The 15,567-nt window shown below is 62.1% G+C and overlaps 2 protein-coding genes across 2 annotated transcripts; one reads left to right on the plus strand and one right to left on the minus strand.

Moving 5' to 3' along the window:
* Nucleotides 1–1,959: 1,959 nt before the first annotated feature.
* PFKL (phosphofructokinase, liver type) lies at nt 1,960–8,234 on the minus strand. Its single transcript, XM_021541435.2, has 22 exons — nt 8,081–8,234; nt 7,523–7,596; nt 7,352–7,429; nt 7,076–7,265; nt 6,739–6,904; nt 6,609–6,653; nt 6,416–6,524; nt 6,004–6,099; nt 5,832–5,924; nt 5,430–5,555; nt 5,278–5,342; nt 5,037–5,100; nt 4,804–4,950; nt 4,637–4,707; nt 4,462–4,549; nt 4,190–4,342; nt 3,895–4,059; nt 3,672–3,733; nt 3,240–3,351; nt 3,052–3,151; nt 2,831–2,936; nt 1,960–2,746 (listed from the first exon to the last, which is right to left on the minus strand). The coding sequence occupies exons 1-22, from the start codon at nt 8,163–8,165 to the stop codon at nt 2,599–2,601; spliced, it is 2,343 nt and encodes a 780-aa protein (XP_021397110.1). The 5' UTR covers nt 8,166–8,234; the 3' UTR covers nt 1,960–2,598.
* Nucleotides 8,235–10,809: 2,575 nt separating this feature from the next.
* Nucleotides 10,810–13,087, plus strand: PROCR (protein C receptor). The gene is made up of 4 exons (XM_021541437.2): nt 10,810–10,864; nt 10,969–11,205; nt 12,049–12,315; nt 12,397–13,087. The coding sequence occupies exons 1-4, from the start codon at nt 10,810–10,812 to the stop codon at nt 12,507–12,509; spliced, it is 672 nt and encodes a 223-aa protein (XP_021397112.2). The 3' UTR covers nt 12,510–13,087.
* Nucleotides 13,088–15,567: the final 2,480 nt, after the last annotated feature.

Genomic DNA, 15,567 nt, shown 5'->3' on the forward strand with positions numbered 1-15,567 from the left:
CTCAGAGACTCTGAGCGGCTGGTGCTGAGGCAGGGCTGAGGGCCATGGCTGAGGGACGGAGGGAAGGAGAGGGCTGAGCTTCCCCACAGTGGAGTGGCACAAGGGAGAGTGGAAGAGCCCCTTTCCCACCCAGGAAATGGAGCTCCAGGAGAAGCCAGGTCTCTGCCTGGGGTCCCCAGAGGAGATATTCATTCAAGAGCAGCAATGCTGCCTCCATCAGCAAGCTCTGCTACTTACAGGTCAGGGAGGAGAAGAAAGTTACCATCTTACTCCACAGCCTAAAATGTGTTCAGTTAGGTGAAAAGCTCTAAAATCATGGAATGGTTTTGGGTGGGAAAGGACCTGGAATCCCATCTCATTCCACTCCCGCTATCCCAGGTTTCTCCAAGCCCCATCCAACATGGCCTCAGACATTTCCAGGGATGGGGCAGCCACAGCTTCTCTGAGCAGCCTGTGCCAGGGCCTCACCTCCCTCACAGGGAAGCATTTCTCCCCTATATCCCATCTAACCCTGCAGCAGTGGGAAGCCATTCCCGCTTGGCGTGTCACTCCAGGCCCTTGTCCAAAGTCCTTCTCCAGCTTCCTTGTTGGCTCCTTCAGGTACTGACGGTGAGGTCACCCCAAAGCTTCTCTTCTCCAGGTGAACCATCCCAGCTCTCCCAGCCTTTCCCCCAGCAGAGCTGCTCCATCCCTCTGCTCACCCTGGTGCCTCCTCTGGGCTCTCTCCAGCAGCTCCAGCTCCTCCCTGTGCTGGGCCCAGGGCTGGGGCAGCTCTGCAGGTGGGCTCTCACCTGAGCAGGGCAGAGGGGCAGAATCCCAATCCCTTTTCTGCTGCCCACGCTGGGATCAGCCCAGCACAGGGGCATTTCTGGGATGGGGCATGGCCAGCCCTCACCACCTGCACCCCCAAGTCCTTCTCCCAGGGCTGCTCCACCTGCTCATCCTCAGCCTGGATTGATCTCGGGGGTTGCCCTGACCCAGGGGCAGCACCAGCACTTGCTGGTGTTAAACCTCATGAGATTCCCATGGGCCACCTCTGGAGCTTGTCCAGGCCCTCTGGGTGGCCCCATCCTTCAGGAGTGTCACTGCACCCTCAGCCTGGTGTCACCTGCAGACCTGCTGAGGGTGCCCCAAACCCTCTGTGCCAGCGATGCAGATCTGAAATATCCCCGGTCCCACACAGACCCTGGGACACCACTGGTCACTGATGGCCACTTTGAGCCACTGAGCCTCTGGATGTGAGCCTCCAGCCAATTCCTTATCCATTTGACAGTCCATCCATGGAATCCAGCTCTTCAATGCAGAGAGAAGGATGTTGGGTGGGATTGTGTCCAGGCTGTATAGAAATTGGGATAAATATCATCCATAACCTTTCCCTTGCCCACTGAGGGAGTCGCCCCATCAGAGAAAGGCAGGGGGCAAGTCAGGGGGAGCTTTCACTTGGGGACAGCTCCGTGGGGAGGACAGAGTAACAGCATGCTTGACCCCACAACTGTGATGCATGCTGATGCTGTCCCGCAGGCTGGAGCGTCAGCCAGCAGCCCCAGGAGGGAAGTGGCCTGGGAAAGGGGCTCCCTGTGACCGTCTGGCGCAGCCCGAGCGCGCGGAGCTCGGCCAGGCCGGCACACTTGGCCAGCGCCATGAGAAACTGCCTCACAAACAAGCACAGCACCCCCCTAACGCACTTGAGTGGTTCCCTTGGAGGTGGGAAACCAGTCATTTTTTGCTGGAATCATGAAGTGATTGCGAAAGGATGCTGACCTTGCACCCACCACGACTTAGACAGGGAGGAGAAGCTGCCTGTGGTTCCACTGTCCCAGGCTTTGAGGATGCACAAAACCAGGGAACGTCTTCCTGGCATCAACCCGGCTTGGGAAAACCATCAGGCTTTGCTTTTCCCCCCACACCGCCCCCATCCTGCCACCCTTCCCCCCTGCAATGACCACTCCAGCAGGCAGGTTTGGCTCCAGCAGGTTTTATCTCTAGAGGAGAGGAGCAGCGCCGTGGGCGCTGCAGGACCCGGGGGTCACAGAGCAGCGGTGAGGTGACGGACACGGTGCCCACAGCCACGTGGTGATGGTCGCAGCCAAGCGTCATGCAAGGGGACAGGGGCTCGCCAGGACCCCCGTGCTCAGCCCTCGAGACCCCCACGGGGGATGGAGCTCCACGGGGGCACCCAGGAGCCCCTGGGACCAGCTCTGATCCACTCTGGGATGGCTCCGCATCCTCCTCACTCCCCTCCCGCACGTGGGGCAGGCGACTACAAGCAGCAGCAGCTGGCTCAGGCGGTCAAGCTGCTAAGTAAGGACTCAAAATACCCCATCATTAAATAATAATAAACTATTAAGGGAAGATTAAGGGTCTGGGCTGTGCAGCTGGGCTCAAGCAACTCTTCTGCATCTGCACAGGGACCAGAACCCGCAGCAGTGATTCGGGGCAGGATTGTGCCATTCTGGGACACAGCACCAGGCTCTGCCTGCTGTAAGGGGTCGATGGCAAAGCTACAGGGCTACTGAGAACAGAGGGGACACAGTGCTCCCCCAGCAGCATGTGGGCACAGAGAGGACACAGCAGAGGCTATGGGTCAGGCTGGTGGGACTAGAAGCCCTTCTCGATGCTGAGGGTGCGACGGGTGACGTGCTCCATCTGCCCCGAGATGTACTCGGTGAGGCTGATCTGGTAGTTGGCGAGCATCTTCAGCATCAGCCGTAGGTTCAGCCACCACTGCTCCTGGGGCAGCCTGTGCCTGTGCAGGGGACACAGCTCTGGAGCAGACACCCCGGGAAGGTTCCCCCAGGAGCCAGTGAACCACTGGGGCATGGGGACTTACTCAAAATCCGTGACTTTCTTGAGCTCCGTCACAGGGCTGAAGGCCACCACCTTCTTGCGCAGCCCGATCACACAGGCAGTGTCTCCAGAGTTGGCAAACACACGCCCTGGGAGGGGGACACTGCTGACCTTGGCCACCTCACTGGGGGCCATGCCTGGAAGCCTGGAGCAGCAGCCACCAGCCTTCCCTACCCCCCGTGAGAACCCCAGCCCTCAGCTCACCCTTGCTGTAGACTTGCTGCAGCTTCTCTGACATCCACAGCACCGCCTTCACTCCCAGCTTGGTCCCATAGTTCCGGTCAAAGGGGGTTGGGGCTCCCCCCTGGGGACAAAGAAGTGGGGATGTCAGGCCTTGCCCAGCTCTCAGGGCCAGCAAGGCTCTTGCTACCCTGTCCCCTGTACCTCTGTACCTGCTGGAGGTGGCCCAGGACATTGATCCTACAGTCAAAGATGCCTTTGCCCTCGGAGGAGTAAAGGTTGTAGAGGAACTCGGTGGTGTAGTGCTCGTGGCACTTCTCATTGCTGGGGAACAGAGGGAAGGGCTTGGGGGCTGCTCCTTCTGCTGGCATGCCCAGGGGTTCCCCTTTGTTTCCCGTAACACCTTTTGTGTGCTATATTGTTTTCCCTGAGGCCCAGGGCCCCAGTCTGTGTCCCCGGGAAGATGCTGGGGTGGGGATGGCAATGGAGGCAGCCAGTGTCCCCAGGGCCACGTGTGTGCCCACTGTGCCGAACCTCACTGTGCCCGGAACCCCTCCCTGGCCATGGGAAGGGCTCAGCTCCAGCCTTGCTCCCTGCCACGGCGCTGGGGTTTGCAGAGACTGTCCCCAGTGCCCCCAACTCACCGCAGCACCAGTCCTCTCTGGATATCTGTCTTCATTTTGTCAGTCAAGTGCTCCACGTTGGCCTGCAAGATGAACACCGAGATGCCAGCAGCCATCCCACAGCCGTCCTGTCCTGCCATCAATCCAGCGTGGCCATGTCCTCCAGCTCCTGCCCTGCTCTGGAGCCCTCCCTTCCCCAATTTCCCTTCCCATTTTAGCCAGAGAGCCGCTCCTGCCTGCTCACCTTTAGGTCGTGGATGGTGAAGGGGTCCTCATAGACGTAGGCAGCGTCGGCGCCCACGGCGATGCCGGTGACCGTGGACAGGTACCCGCAGTAGCCCCCCATGGTCTCCACAATGAACACGCGGCGCTTGGTGCCCGAGGCCGACTGCTTGATGCGGTCACAGCTCTGTGCCCGAACACGGGGAGGTCACACCAGGGAAAGCAACCTTTGCTTCCCCAGCACGGGACACCAGCCACTCCAGGCCATGATGGAAGGTGGTGGAGCACGGTGAGCTGCCCCGCTCCGTGTCCCTCACCTCCATGGCGGCGTTGACGGCCGTGTCGGAGCCCAGGCTGAAGTCGGTGCCGGGCACGTTGTTGCTGATGGTGGCGGGGATGACGCACATGACGATGCAGAGCTCCTCGTACTGCCCGCGTGCCTCCACCAGCTGCAGCACCCCCTCGTACGCCTGCAAGCAGCCGAGGGACTGGGAAATGCTGGCCCTGCAGCCACGTCTGCATCCCAGAAAGATTCCTCTGGGCTGCCCACAGCCACCCAGGCCCCCGCTGAACCAAGGATCCGCCGCACCTCAAAGCCCCCAATGACCAGGAGCCCCTGGATGTTGAATTTGCGCACGTTCTCCACGATCTTCTCCATGCAGGTCTTGGGCAGCGTCCTGTGGTGGGGAAGGGGGTGCAGATGGTGGGGTGAGGATGGTGGGGACACCCTTTCCCTACGCCACTGTCCCCAGGGCTGCACTCACCGCTTGGTGCCCAGCATGGAGCCGCCACGGCCCAGCCATCCTGCCACGTCATGCCAGCCCACCTCGCGGACCTGCGGGCACCAGCGACAGCTTAGGGGTGGGAAGAGCCCCCCTCCCCCAAGCCCAGCCCCACCCTCCAGGACATCCCAGCTCACTGTCCCCCTTACCTGCCCCTTGGCCAGGCCCTCGAAGCCGTCGCTCACCACGTAGATGGTGTGTCCCTGGCAGATGCTGATGCGCACGGCCGAGCGCACGGCAGCGTTCATGCCGGCGGCCGGCGCTCCCACGTTCAGAATGGCCAAGCTGAAGGGGCTCTATGGGGACAGGGATGGGAACAGCACATCCCCCCATGTCCCCAGGGCAGGGATGGTGTACCCTGCTGCTCCCCATCAGCCCTCACCTTCTCCTGAGCTGGCTTCTGGTGCGCCAGCAGCTTGTAGATGTTCCAGTTGTTCTCAAAGCTCCTGCAAGGACACGGTGATGTGTTCCCAAGGCACATCTGGGAGAAGGGGCATTCTCCCCAGTGCCACTGGGTTGTGACTGGGGACACCCTTCTGGCTGCAGGAGCCAACAGCTTCCCTACAAGGAGAAGCCCCTATCCAAGAGGGATGTCTCCTGCAGTCCTGGTTCCTGCTCCTCACCTTCCACGGAGCTGGATGGCCTCCTCAAACCTCTTCTCGTCCATGGCCTTCTGCACATCCTTTGTCTTGAGCGAGGAGAAAGATGCAGCACCATAACACCCACGTTCACAGGGAAGGGAGTGAGACCCCCACCCAACTTCCCCGGTACTCACCACCTGGACACACTCCATGAGTGGCAGCCGCACCGACTGGTTCCCAGAGTGGCTGACCACGCAGGCCGGGGTGTCTGGCGTGGCCTCCAGCAGCGCCATCACCGCCTCCATCCCCATCTTGCTGCTCTGCAAAGGGACAGGGGCACCTGTGACATTGGGCCACCAGTGCCAGCTGGGTGGGATGCTCAGGAATCCTCCCACAGGCTTGGAAACCATGTGGCTGCTGATTCACTGCTGGAAAGCTGATGGTTTTATTTAAAAATTCATGGAATTTGGAGTAAATGAGGAGAAACGGGTGCACAACTCTGCCCAGCACAGCAGGGCTGAGCCTCACCCCTTTCCATCGGGCAGAGAGATGGCAGGAGCAAGGTTCCCCCTCTCTGTGTCCTCCCCTGGACCTACCAGCACGCGGTCAAAGGCGGACGGGGTCCCTCCACGCTGCACGTGGCCGAGGACGGTGACCCGCGTGTCGAAGCCCAGGCGTTGCACCACCAGCTGTGGGGAAGAGGGGACATCACATTGGGGACCCGCCGGTGGCCGTGGGTGCCAGGGTGGTGCCGGGGCAGTGCCTTACGTCCTTCACGTAGTTGGAGGAGATGGGTTTGCCGCTGCGGTCGATGGCGCCCTCGGCGATGATGATGATGTTGAGCCGCGAGCCCCGGCTGCGTGTCTGCCACGAGGGGAGGACAAACGGCCACCACGGCTCAGCCAAAACTCACCGTGGGCCGTGTGTGAGTGCTCTCCCCATCCCGCCAGCTGTGCTGCCCCGGGGGCAGCTCAGGTCACGGCAGCTGAGCCCCCGGGCCAGCGCTGCCCCTGGCACGCGGGGCTGGATTTGTGCTCGGCTCAGTGCCCCGGCTCACAGGGACAATGGCAGCAGCTCCCGAAGCTTCGCAGGGGCCGGGCACGGCTGCAGGGCTCAGCCCCGGCCCCTGCGGGGACTCCCCGGGGGGAACCAGGCATGGGATGGCAGGAACCCCCCTCACCTCCCCGAGCCTCTCGCACATGAGGTCCTCCCAGCCATCCTCCGGAGGGGACTCAGGGATGAAGAGCCAGTCAGCACCCGAGGCCAAGCCGGACACCAGCGCCAGGTACCTGGGGGGACATGGCGGTGGCAGCTGTGACCCCAACACGTGGCATACCGTCCCACCGATGGCTTCCCCAGCCACGGGGGCTTACCCGCAGTGGCGACCCATCACCTCCAGCACGAACGTCCGCTGGTGGCTGCAAGGACACGGGTGGGAAGAGAAGGTGGTCGGTGGGTGCGATGGCTGGGACGCTGCAGCTCCCAGCTGCCCGTCCCCCTCACCTCTGCGCCGTGGTGGTGATGGCGTCGACGACCTCCATGATGCGGTGCAGCGCCGAGTCGGTGCCGATGGTCATGTCGGTGCCGCAGAAGTCGTTGTCGATGGAGCCCACCAGCCCCACGATGTTCAGGTGGCAGTTCTTCCTCGCCACCTCCTCGCTGATCTGCCCTGGGGGGGTCACGGCCACCACAGCGGTTATTTCAGGGCACTCATGTCCCCACCATCATGGGGCTGGAGCCCAGGCCTCCTTGGGGTCACAGCACTGGGGTGACCCTCCAGACCTTGCCACCCTCAAATGCCTTCATCAACCCACCCAGGGGCTGGAAGGGGTTCACCCACCATCTCGGAGCAGCTCCTCCAGCAGCCCAGCCCACTCGGAGCGGAAGATGTTGGCGCCGGTGAGGCTGCCGTCGCCGCCGATGACGCACAGGTTGGTGATGCCGTGCTCCACCAGGTTGCGGGCGGCCCGGAGCCGGCCTGCCCGCGTGGTGAAGGCCTTGCAGCGGGCGCTGCCGATCACCGTCCCGCCCTGGGGACAGAACGGGACACGTGGCTTGTCACACACGTTTTGGGGGGCTGGGATCTGGGGTCCCGTGGCCCCATGGTGACCCTCACCAGCTGGATGATGTTGGAGACGCTGAGCCAGTTGGCTTGTTTGATGTTGTCACCCCCCTCCACCAGCCCCTCGTAGCCCTGTGGAGAAGCAGAGGATGGAAGTCAAAGGTGCCCTGGCACACGGGGGTGCATCCCCCCCAGCCATGATGGGGAGCAGAGGGGAACCCCAACCTCATAGATGAGGAAGACCTTGGCTCCCACGTATATCCCCATGCGGGTGACAGCGCGGACAGCGGCGTTCATGCCTGGAAAAGTGATATATGAGCTGGAGTATCCCCATGGGAGATGGGATCCTACAGGTGACCCTGAGTTGTCCCTTCGAGCAGGGGGAACCCCCTGGGACCCTGCAGCCCACAGGGAATGGCATCCGATAGGTGACCCTGAGGCGTCCTCTTGAGTGGGCGGGGAGCCACGTGGGCTGAGACCGGGGAAACTCAGCGCACGGCTGGGGCCGTGCACGGGAAACCGCGGGAGCGAGCCGCTCATCGCGGGGGGGCCGGGGATGCGGACCGGGACGGACACAGCCCCTCCGTGGGGCTGCCCCGCGGGGCCCGAGGCTGCCGGGGCGGGGAGGCGGCGCTGGCGGGGCGCACACGGGAGGGGCTCCCCATCGCCCGCCCGGGGCGAGCGCGGGCCGCGGACTCCGGCCCCGGCATCGCGGTGGCGGGCACGGACACGCGGGGACGCGGCGGGCCCGGCCCGAGCCCCCCTCCGCCCCGCCGGGCGCACCTTGCGCGTCGCCGCCGCTGGTGAGGACGGCGATGGCCATCCCGGCCCCCGCCATCCGCAGCCGCTCCAGCTCCGCCGCCGCCATCGCTGCGCTCCCGGCACCGGCAACGCCGCCGAGGACACGCCCCGGGACACGCACGGACCGGGGACACGCCCCGGGACACGCACGGACCGGGGACACGCCCCGGGACACGCCCCGGGACACGCACGGACCGGGGACACGCCCCGGGACACGCCCCGGGACACGCCCCGGGACACGCCCCGGGACACGCCCCGGGACACGCCCCGACCGGGGACACGCCCCGGGACACGCCCCGGGACACGCCCCGGGACACGCGCGGACCGGGGACACGCCCCGCCCGCCGCCGCGGAGCGACAAGCGGCGGGACACGTCGCGCCATATCGCGACATGGGGCGCCGTATCGTGCCGGACAGTGGGCACGTGTCCCGCCGCCCCGGTCCGCGCCATCCTGCGGGAGGTCCGCCCCTGAGAACTGAAGGAATTGGCTGATGGAAAGGTCCTGGATGTCCGGTCAGGCCCCAGGTGACCGGAAAAAACGGACTCCTTGTCCCCATCTTCAAAAAGGGTGGCAAGGAGGAGCCTGGGACGAGGACCTGGCGGCCCGCCCCGTTCCTCTGTGTCCGAAGGATCGTGGACAGGATCTGGAAGCTCTGCTGAGGCAGGGGGAGGGAGGACAGGAGGTGACTCGGGACAGCCAGCACGTCTGCAGCAAGGGCAAGTCCTGCCAGACCAACCCAGTGGCCTTCTCTGATGGGGCGACTCCCTCAGTGGGCAAGGGAAAGGTTATGGATGATATTTATCCTATAATTTCTATACAGCCTGGACACAATCCCTTCTCTCTGCATTGAAGAGCTGGATTCCATGGATGGACTGTCAAATGGATAAGGAATTGGCTGGAGGCTCACATCCAGAGGCTCAGTGGCTCAGAGTGGCCATCAGCGACCAGTGGTGTCCCAGGGTCTGTGTGGGACCGGGGATATTTCAGATCTGCATCGCTGGCACAGAGGGTTTGGGGCACCCTCAGCAGGTCTGCAGGTGACACCAGGCTGAGGGTGCAGTGACACTCCTGAAGGATGGGGCCACCCAGAGGGCCTGGACAAGCTCCAGAGGTGGCCCATGGGAATCTCATGAGGTTTAACACCAGCAAGTGCTGGTGCTGCCCCTGGGTCAGGGCAACCCCCGAGATCAATCCAGGCTGAGGATGAGCAGGTGGAGCAGCCCAGGGAGAAGGACTTGGGGGTGCAGGTGGTGAGGGCTGGCCATGCCCCATCCCAGAAATGCCCCTGTGCTGGGCTGATCCCAGCGTGGGCAGCAGAAAAGGGATTGGGATTCTGCCCCTCTGCCCTGCTCAGGTGAGAGCCCACCTGCAGAGCTGCCCCAGCCCTGGGCCCAGCACAGGGAGGAGCTGGAGCTGCTGGAGAGAGCCCAGAGGAGGCACCAGGGTGAGCAGAGGGATGGAGCAGCTCTGCTGGGGGAAAGGCTGGGAGAGCTGGGATGGTTCACCTGGAGAAGAGAAGCTCTGGGGTGACCTCATTTTGGTCTTCCAGCACCTGAAAGAGACAACAAGAAACACGGAGAGAGAATATTCCCAATGGCCCTGTTAGAGGGGAATGGCTTCAAACTGCCAGAGGGCAGGATTAGATGGGATACTGGGAAGAAATTCTTCCCTTGAGGGAGATGAGGTCCTGGCACAGGCTGCTCAGAGAAGTTGTGGCTGCCTCTAGATCCTTGGAAGTGTCCAAGGCCAGATTGGACGGGGCTTGGAGAATCCTGGGTATCCCTGCCTGTGGGGGTGGGTGGAATGAGTTGGGATTTCAGGTCCCTTCCCACCCAGCATTCCATGCCATAGCAGGCTGTGTGATGCCATTACATGCCACCCCAGGCTGTGCCATGCTCTGTCAATGAGATGAGCTGGAGCTTTTAGTAGAAATTTTACATTTTACATTTTTAAATTTATAATTATTTTAGGTGTAATCAAAAAAAAACAAACCTGTGGAGGTTTGGCCCTGCTATGGATTCCTCATCCCCACTGCCCAGCTCAGCTACCCTGAGTGTCACCCCTTTCCAGGGAGGGGTGTCCTGTTGCTGGATGTCCTCTCCACAGGGGATGGGTTCCTACAGCTGTGATGCTGAGGTGTCCCTTCGAGCGAGGGGAACCCCGTGGGACCCTGCACCCCACAGGGAATGAGATCCAGGTGGGAATGGGAATGGGTGCAGTGCGGTGCTGGGCGGCTGCTCCCTCCAATACTCCCCATTCCCTGGCAGTGATCCCCATCACCGTGTCCCCCGGGTCTCCCACATCCCCCAGGGGAGTGGGACAGGGCTCTGCCCAGCCAAGGGATGGGGAAACTGAGTCCGCTGCTGGCAGCTCGCCCAATTCCATCTGTGCCAGGGGGGGAGCTTGGAGCCCCATCCTGCATCCTCAGGCGCCGTGGGGCCCGGCATATCCGGCAGGGAAGGGGTGCGGATGGCTGGGGTTAAGGAAATGGGAGAGACCTGGCCGGACTCCCGCTCTCCTCCCCACACAGCCCCACCTCCCCGGCCCGCTTAATATCCCGCGGGCGAGCCGCGGGCCGGCAGCGCTGAGCTGCGAGCCGGGCCGGCAGCGCGTCCCCGGGCTGAGCTGCGAGCCGGACCAGCCCCGGGTCCCCGGGCTGAGCTGCGAGCCGGACCAGCCCCGGGCCAGCCCCGCGTCCCCGTCCCCACGATGCTGCGGCTGCTGCTGCTCGGCGGGGCCCTGGGCTGCGCAGCGGAGCCGGCGGGTAAGGCAGGGACACGGCGGCGCTTGGGGACACCGGGGTTGGCGAGGGGCACACGGCGCTCACGGAGGGTCGCAGCGGCGGCTGATGTCCCGCGTCTCCCGCAGCTCCGCTCGCCTTCACCATGCTCCAGCTGACCCGCGTCTACATGGGCAATTCCATCTTCCGGGGGAACGCCAGCCTGAATGGGCAGCTCAGCCATCTCCTGGAAGGGAATAATGTCACCCAGGTGCTCCCGCTGGAGCCTCCGGACGCCTGGGCCCGGCGGCAGGACGAGGTGATCGCCTACCTGAGGTACTTCAGGCTGCTGGTGACGATGTTCAACAAGGAGAGACCCATCAATTGTGAGTGGTACCCGGGGGCCGGGTGGGTGCCCCGGGGAATGGGAGCCTCTTCCGTGCTGCCAGGGCACGGGGGTCGCTCTGCAGGGACAGATGGGTGACGGGATGGGGACACGGCCATGTGCAAAACCTCTCTGTGGGGAACGGGAGCCTTTCTGTGGAGCCGGGAATTTCTTACCAGGAGCACACCCTGGGGTGATGCTCAGCCTGTTGCTGCTCCTCAGGAAAAGGGCTGGGGGCTGCAGCCTGTGGGGTGGTGAGGTGTAGGAAGCCTGTCTGCTCCCTCCCTGTGCTCTGCCTGCATCCCACCTGCATCCCTGTCACCCTGCCTGCATCCCGCAGCTTGCGGGAGCTGTGGGACGCTGCTGCCGATGGTTTCGTGCTCCTGCTCGCTCCGTCCCACAAGCCCCGTCAGCTCTGCTGCTCCTGCCCCGGTGTGCTTTCCTTTCCTTTCCTTGGTTACCCTCAAACCGGTTTTGCCCAGCCCCACATTCCTGTACCCTTGGGGAGCCCGGTGTCACCGCGGAGTCTCTGGCATGACCCGCCCCCCACTCCCGGTGTCCCTGTCCCGGTGTCTCGCTCCCTCCACGAGAGCCACGAGCAGCTCTGTGCCCAGAGCCTCCCTCTGTAAAACCGGAGCTGTGCTTTCTGAAGATAAGGGAGGGAAAATAATCCCAGTCGCTGGAAAAGTCACTGCTGTGCTCACACCGAGGGGAAACAAAGCTGTGGGTGGGCTGGGTGGTGCTGAGGCTGTGCAAACTCAGTGCCCAGTTTGCTGCTGGTGAGGGCCACGGGGTGCTCAGGGTGGGAGCGCGGTGACCCTGTCCCCTCCCTCTGTCCCTGCAGTCACCCATCACCTGTGCTGCCACCTCGGCTGCCGCCTCTACCCCAACGGGACAGCCCAGAGCTTCTACGAGGTGACCCTCAACAGGACGGCGTTCCTCAGCTTCCACGTCCCCAGCGCCACCTGGGAGCGGCGCTGGCCCGGCGAGCTCCCGGTGGCTTCCTTTGCCCAGGAGCAGCTGATGAAATACTCCATAACCACCCAGGACCTGCAGTATTTCCTCAACACCACCTGTGTCAGCCTCCTGCAGGCCCAGAGTGCCAGGACAGGTCCGTGCTGGGGCCGGGGCTGGGGACAGGGACGCGGTGGCGTGGCCCAGTTGTCACCTCCATCCCTCTCGCCTCTTGCAGGAAAAGTCAGCGGCCGATCGCGCGCTCCGCTGGTACTGGGGCTGGTCCTGGGAAGCCTCGGGCTGCTGGGCATGGCCCTGGGCATCTTCCTGTGCACGGGAGGGAGCTGCTAGCGTGGGCAGCTGTCCCATGTCACCCCATGGACACAGGGGATGGACCTGTCATCTCCCCGTGCATCCATCACCACCCCGTGGAGGCAGCGGACGGACCCATCATTTCCCTGTGGAGTCAGGGATGGATCCATCATCTTCCCAAGGGTCCAGCAACTCTCCATGGATCCGTCATCACCCTGGGGAGGCAGAGGCTGGATCCATCATCCCTGCATAGAGACAGAGACTGGATCCATCATCCCTCTGTGGAGGCCAGGACCAAGCCCATCCCTGACAAGGGATGCACGTCCCCAGTGCCACAGGCTTTGCTCCCCAAGGACACCGGTGGCTTCCCTGACCCCTGGAGCAGCCCCCAGCCCTGTGGACAGTCCTCACGCCGGGCAATGCACTGAGACTCTGCACAGAAACACTGGGCATGGATGGAAAAATGTGGGGGGAGAGGTGTGGGGGGAAAGCAGCAGGAGAAACAGCCATGGAGTGGTTAAAAGGATGGTGTTAAACCCTCCTTCATCCCTGTTCCAGTGGGGATGGAGGGAGGATGTCACACCTTATGTAATAAAACCATCCATCAGCTCCCACCACACCTTTGGCTACTCTTGTTCCCCTTGGCAGCACTGATGTGGAGCTGTGGATCCATCCTGGACCACGGCTGCTGGTGCTGACTGGGCTTGGTGTTGCCAGGCCCTGTGCCAGACCTTGGGTTGTGTGCTAAGTTTTCCAGGTCTCTGGAAAGACACTGGTGGTGTTTGCAGGAGGGTGTTGCACCTCCTGAGCTCATTTCAACCTTCTCCCAGCTTTGGTTTGACTCAGTTAAGCAATTTACTCAATGTTTTTCATTTCCTCACTCGGTGTGAGATGCTGAGGTCAAGCACACACAGCTGTGAGGGGACAGTTTTCCTTTTCCGCTATCCAAATCCAAGCTAAAACCTCCACTCTGACTGTTTAAACTTTGATTGCGTCGATAAGAAACTCTTGGCCACGTTTCCCTTTCACCCAAAAGTGGATTTTGAGCTCTCCTGTGCATCTCCACTGCTCTGGCAGCAGGAAGGGAGCCAGGAGCTGGCTGGGGACAGGAGAGAGGCTTTCCTGGATTAGCTTCCAGCTCTTTCTTTTCTAAACACCTTGTGAGCAAGACAGGGTGTGATGAGGGAAGATGGGAAAAGAGGGAGAGAAGGGATGCGAAGATGACCTTAGGGGTTGTCCTCATGGAGAGATGGAGGTCTCCAAAGCCCACATCTCATCACCCTGGCCCCCAGCCAGCCCCGGAGCAGCCCCTGCCTCCCCCAGGCTCCTTGGTCAGGGGCGCTCCCCACCCTTGGCGGGCTCCGAGAGGCCGGAGAATCCAAAACAACTGGGCTGAGGCACGGGAACGTCATGGCTCGGGCCCTGGAGCAGCGCCCTTGGCAGGAGCTGCGCTGTGGGCCCAGCGCTCCGCGTCCCTGCCGCCGGCAGCCAGGGACACCAGGGCAGTGCCCAAGGTCACACGTGCTGCATTTGCTGCCCACAAAGGGCTTCAGTCCCTTCCAGCTGGGAGAAACCCCTGCATTCCCAGCTCTGCTTTGAGTTTCAGACTCAGGGCATCTCTGCCACCTGCAGACGTTGCACTCTGGTCCCCAAGACTTGGAGTGATTCCTGAGCTCAGTCAATCCCCTCTGCCTGGGCTGCAGCTCCTTGCTCTGGCTGGGATGGCTGAGCGTGGATGCTGTGGGATGCCCATGGAGCAGGGATGGCACCCAGGATAGACAGTGGCAAACACTGGGGGGGAGGCCTGGAACAGCAGAGCTTGCTTTGCTTTTTTGCTCCAGAAATGTGTCATCTTTTGGACAGATGAGCAAGTCTGAGCTTATCCACTCCACGCAGCTCTGGAAAAGCCTCTTTCCTGCCCCCGAGCTCCCAGTGTGTGTCTGGAGAGCGCTCCAGAACGGAGCTGACTCTGCTGCTGCTCCTGGAGTTTCCACAAGGGCAGTGGGGATCCCCCAAAAGTGCAGAACCCCGAGGAACAGCCTCATCTCCATTGGTGTCCATGGGCAATGCACCCAAACCTGGCACCTCCATCCCAAGGCACCTCCCTGGTGGTGACCAGCATCAGGATCCGACCTGGACACGGTGGCCAGCAGCAGAGGGGTTATGGTGGCAGCATCCACCTCCAACACATCGTACCCCCAAAATTTCTCTTCCTTTCCCCAGGTATCACAATATGTTGTCCTAACATTTGTCTTCCTCACCCCAAAACCCTCAAGTGCCTCATGGTGGGGCCACTGAGGCCTGGCTGGGTGTGGCAGCCAGGGACAGTAGCCCAGCTTCCTCAGAACTGGGAGCTGGGCTCCTGTTCCACCAGCACTCCAACACAGCTTCCTGGCAGCTGGCAGCCACATGCATGGCTCATCCTCTCCCAAATTTGGTTGCTCTTCCGTCCCGATCACAGCTCGGGACAGGCGCCAGTGCGTATTCCATCAGCGAGGGGTGGTTTTAATTTTCTCCTTGGAGGACTTTTGGGTTCTGCAGGAGGGTGAATGAACCCACACAGAAGCCTCTGGCAGCTTTAGCCAGCTCCCAGAGTGACCCGTCCCTGTTATCTGCGGGGATTGCCGGGCAAGGCTTTGTTTTCCATGCATGGTTTCCATCGGCCTGCTCCGCTGCCGCTGTCCTGGATAAGGGCTCAGATAAAACGCCCAAGCCTTGATCCTTGTTCCAGTGAGGCAATGCCCATGTGCCAGGAACCAGCTCTTTCCTTCTCTCCATCCCATGGGGAGCTTGGATGGGATGGGCAGGTCAGCCCGTTTCCTTTTGGACATCAGCTTCCCCTGCAAGGCCGGTATCTCCATCCGTGTCCTTTGGGAGCTGCCGTGCCTCAGGACAAAGGGCTGGAAGGCTCCAGGAGCTGCCCAAAACCAGTGATGGGCTCTGGGGTGGGAGAGGGAAAAACAGGTGGGGCTGATGGGATCCATGTGGAAGGAAGTGGGATTATCCCTGTAAACACCTCTTACGCACTCGGAGCCTGCACTGGTGTCATTGTGGCTTTTCAGGACTAAACAAACCCCATCCTTCCAAATTCTCAGAT

Source organism: Lonchura striata, chromosome 10 (assembly GCF_046129695.1).
Source record: "Lonchura striata isolate bLonStr1 chromosome 10, bLonStr1.mat, whole genome shotgun sequence".
In the NCBI taxonomy this organism is placed as follows: domain Eukaryota; kingdom Metazoa; phylum Chordata; class Aves; order Passeriformes; family Estrildidae; genus Lonchura; species Lonchura striata.